The 5,011-nt window shown below is 24.3% G+C and overlaps 1 protein-coding gene across 1 annotated transcript in view; it reads left to right on the plus strand.

The window, feature by feature from the left end:
• Positions 1 to 985: 985 nt before the first annotated feature.
• PRSY57_0413900 (histone acetyltransferase, putative) overlaps positions 986 to 5,011 on the plus strand; it is a gene marked incomplete at both ends in the record, with an annotated part of 4,733 nt that continues 707 nt past the window's right edge. The window contains 2 exons of the mRNA XM_012905995.2: positions 986 to 1,273; positions 1,393 to 4,827. Coding sequence (XP_012761449.2) covers positions 986 to 1,273; positions 1,393 to 4,827 — 3,723 coding nt within the window. The remainder of the gene's footprint in view (positions 1,274 to 1,392; positions 4,828 to 5,011) is intronic.

The following is a 5,011-nucleotide window of genomic DNA, read 5'->3' on the forward strand; positions in this document are numbered from 1 at the left end:
AGGTAAAAAGCATTAACACTTTATTATTCATTTGTATATGTAATTATATATTTTTTATTATATATATAATAAAATATATTCTTATTTATACAAATTATGTATATATATATATATATATATATATATATATATATATATATATATTTATTTATTTATTTATATACTTATTTTTATTTTTTTTATTTTTTTTTATTTTATTTTTTTTTTTTTTGGTATTATTTATTTTATTATTCTTTTTTTTGATGTATTGATATATGCTTATTTGTTTATATCAATTGGTATATATATTAAAAATCTAATTTTATATGCTCATATTTTATTGGACATTAAAAAAGTTGTATAATAACATTTTGCTCCAACCATTTATTTAATATATATATATATATATATATATATATATATGCTTTATATTGATAATACTTTTATGTATAATATTAAATATTCATTATCCTAATAAAACATTATTTTAAAAATTTATATTTATTTAAACCAGAATATTTTTTTGTTCAACAGATTTGATTTAACAAGTATAATATTAAAATGAATACATGAATGAATAAATAAATAAATAGATAAACACCAGGTGTCATATATAAATAATATAAATATCATATATATATATATATATATATATATATATGTGTACATAATAACTTTGCTTATGTTATTTTAATTTTATAATACTTTGTCATATATGTATAAATTGTATAAATAATACATTACAAATTTATATTCATATATATATATATATATATATATATATATATATGTAATAATATTTATGTGCACATATATTAAACCATACAACGTTTATTTGCTCATATATATTATTTCATTTTGCAAATAAAAAGATACATTGTATTATTCTGACAGAATTGTACAAATGTCTTTAAAAAATAAACAAATCAATTTATAGTTTGAAGAAATTATGTATTATTAAATCATTTCATATATTTATAATATATTATCAAAGTTGGATTTAAAAATGAGAACGAAAAATGCAAACAAATTAAATGTAGAACAGACCACAGGTGAAATTAAAAAAGTTGAACTAAATCGAGAATATTATAATTGTATAAAGACATATGCAAGTGATTTACAAAATTTATCTTTTAATTTTTTTCCATCCATAAATACATACACATGCGTACCTAAACTTAGTGCTGTTAATACAATAACATTTCATCCATGTATATCAAGTTCTGATTATATTAATAAAACATATACTTTCAAACCATTATTTACTCATCATTTTTTTAGTGACAGTGAACAGGTAATACGAATAAATAAATATATGAACATACATAGGTTTATACGTATGTGGATATATACATATAATATATATATATATATATATATATATATATATATGTATACATAATTTTATTATAGGTAATTGGATTTGAAAATTTGAATATAGAATTTTATTATACGTGCGACAATTATGAAGTGTTCATGAAATTGAACGGGTCCATATGTGACCAATATGAAAATTCAAATTATATCATGTTAATGCTTTTACAAAGTTTATATATCACCACTCCTTATCCAGGTGGCTTTATAGAAAGTGAAGATAAATTTTTAAGTATATTAAATCGAAATGATAAAAAATTAGTTAAAAAGAATAGTTATGAGGAACTAGTGAGGAATGCAATATATAAGCCTCCGGGGTATATTATTTATGAGAAACATATTAGTAAAGATATAATTTTACAAATACGCAAATGTGGATTTTCCTCTGAATATTTTAAATTTGATAGTAGTAGTGACATAAAAAATATAAAAAGAGAAACTGTAAACGTAGAAAATGAACAGATATGTGATGAAATTAGTCCAAATAATGCAAAAGTAAGTCATGAAAATACATCGGGAAGCTTAGTACCTACTGATGTTTTGGAATGGGATAGAACTGTGAATAAAAGGAGAGCAGCTGTTAATAATATTTTGATTAGGAGCGAAAAGAGAGGTTCAAGAAGTAGGGCGAATAGTATACATACCAAATCAGAGTCAAGAAAAAGTAGTATTGTTAGGAGAAATACAAGTGATAGTCTTAGTAAAAGTAAAGAGGATGTTGAGGATAATACAAAGAAGGTGGTTCCTGGTAACGGTAGACGAAGGAGGAGAAAAAAAAGTACAGTTGATAATATGGAAAATAATGTAAATGATAGTAATGTAAATGAAAGCAATACAAATGAAAATATAGGTAATAAAGACAACCACGAAATTTTGGATAACAATGAAAGTGTGAATAATAATGAAAATGTGAATAATAACGAAAATGTGAATAATAATGAAAATGTGAATAATAATGAAAATGTGAATAATAATGAAAATGTGAATAATAATAATGATAATAATAAGAATAATGAAAATATAGATGATAATAATAATAACAATAATGATAATGATAATGCCGTTTCTGAAAAGAATAAGGTGGGTACGAGAAAATATTCAGATTCCAAAAACTCCTGCAGCAGTATTAATGCTCGTAACAATGCCCTAAACGTATGGACCAAAGGAAAAAGAAGAAGACGTAAAAAGAAAAGAGAAGCATTAATTAAAAATGATGCTGATGGCAATAATTCCGGGGAAGAAAATAAAGTTGTAAAAAGTTTGTATACAAGAAATGTTACAGAAAAAGATATGTCTCAAATGTACAAAGATTATTTAAAAGTATTAGATGAACGAAAAAATCAAAAGAAGAAGAAAAAAAGAAAAAGACGGAGAAAAAAAAAAAATGTAGAAGGAGGAGAAAACGAAGGAAAACCTAAACAGACTATGGAAGGAGGAGAAGCTTCAGGTAAATGTTCTATTAATGATCAGGAAGGAGGAAAAGTATACAACAAAGAAGGAGAAAGAGAAGAAGAAGAAGAAGAAGAAGATGATGATGATGAGTATGATGAGGATGATGACGATGATGTAGAAGAAGAAATTGATGAAGAAGAAAGGTTAAGAAAATTGATAAGTGAAAATTATCATAATAGATATGATTATACAGTTAAAGATAATTTTGAAATTTTACATAGAAGAGTTGAATGGTTTTATCATTGGTTTATTGAAAGTGCATCAAACATTGAATATGATTATAGATGGAGTGTAATATTACCATATATTATATTTAAACATGATAAGAGCAAGCCATTTGCAAAAAATAATTTTATTGATAATTTAAACGCGGAATTGTTTAAAAGCCGTTCATCACCTACTACGAATGTTCAAAAAAAGGATGTTAAGGAAGAAACTATGAATGGTTGTAAGGTTGAAGGGGGTTCATTAGAAGTACCAAATAAATTAAGTGAAAAAAAAAATGCATCAACAGTCACGAATATATCAACCGTTACTAATATTTCCAATGTATCAAAAGTGACCAGCATAAAAAGCAAGTCGAATGGTTCAAAAAACAATCAAAGCGATGTGCAAAATGATAAAGAATTAAGCGAAGGCACATTGAATGTACACAGAAAAGAAAAACAAACGGACGAAGTTATAGTAGTAGAAGATGAATATGAAGATGGAAGTGAGGAAAAAAAAAAGAGTACTGGTAAAAGATGTTTGTTAACTAATGGTCAGGAGGTAAATGAAAACAAGAAAAGAAACAAAGGTCAAGGACATGAAGATGAACGAAATGACAATAATATTGAAATAGTAGAAATAAAAGATGATGTTGAAGTGATAGAGATATCTGAGGGAGAAGAAAAAGAGGGAAAAAAGAGAGAAAATACTTTGGATAGTAACAAAAATAGTAGTAATAATAATAGTAATAGCAATAATAAAAAAAATAATATAAGTAGTAGTGGCTGTAATGGTAGTGATAATAATAATAATAATAATAATAATTTTACACAAACAGATGTAGCGTGTTTTCCAAAAGAATATGTAATTACCAATGATCTAGTCAAACAGGCAATATTTGATACCCTCAATAACGTAAATAATAAAAATGAAGAAGATTATTATTCTTTTCATAATGATCATGATGTTGTTTATTTATATGCAGATTTGCTTAAGGAAAAAGAAGATAATAATAATAATAATAATATTTTAGATGAACCAAAAAAAGATAAAGATGATAAAGTTAATTCCATCGAAAAGTGGAAGAGAGAAAGTGCTTCAAAGACAAATGTAATTGAACGTTTTAATAGTAAGAAAGAAGAACAGAATGAAGAAAGTAGTGAGTATTGTTATTATTTTTATTTATTTGGTTTAGCAACAACTTATACGTTTTTTACATTTCAATTTGATAGAAATAGAATATCTCAATTTTTGATTTTCCCTCCCATGCAATGTAAAGGGTTAGGTATGCAGGTTTTAGAAAAGATTTATCATTTATCAATTGTTAATACAAATATTAGAGAAATAACGGTTGAAGATCCAGCAGTTTCATTTACTCAATTAAGAGATATCATTACAATAAAAATGTGCATTGATTTAAATATTTTATCACCGAGTGTTTTATATCCACAAGAATATTTAACAACAAAAAATATTCAAAAGGAAAATGTGGAATTAGATAAGAGGAAGTTTATGGTAGTTTGTAAAGAAACACACAAGCAAATTACTAGAATGATCGAAACTTTAATGTTAGCTGATGTATTACCTCATCCTGCTCCTGCATATACAGATAATGAGGAAAAGGTTACAGGCCTTAGGAAAAGAGAGAAGAAAAATGATAACAGCAGTTGTTTAAATTCAATGGAATATTTCGAATCTTCTGATTTATGTAAACAAGTGCGAATAAAAATAAAAAAGAGGATAAAAAATGATTACATAGGAAATTTGATCAACAAAAATATGAATTGCATGGCCAGTGACGTCTTCCAAGATTACGTAAGAAAAAAATGAAGAAATAATAAAATAAAAAAGATAATATTTGCACGTATATATATATATATATATATATATATATATATATATATATTTCACATATTTGTGAATATATCATGTTATTTATTTGTATATACATTGAAATTATTTATATTTCAATGTGTGTGCAACTAGCCATTTTGTATTT

Source organism: Plasmodium reichenowi, chromosome 4 (assembly GCF_001601855.1).
Source record: "Plasmodium reichenowi strain SY57 chromosome 4, whole genome shotgun sequence".
Classification (NCBI taxonomy): Eukaryota; Apicomplexa; class Aconoidasida; order Haemosporida; family Plasmodiidae; genus Plasmodium; species Plasmodium reichenowi.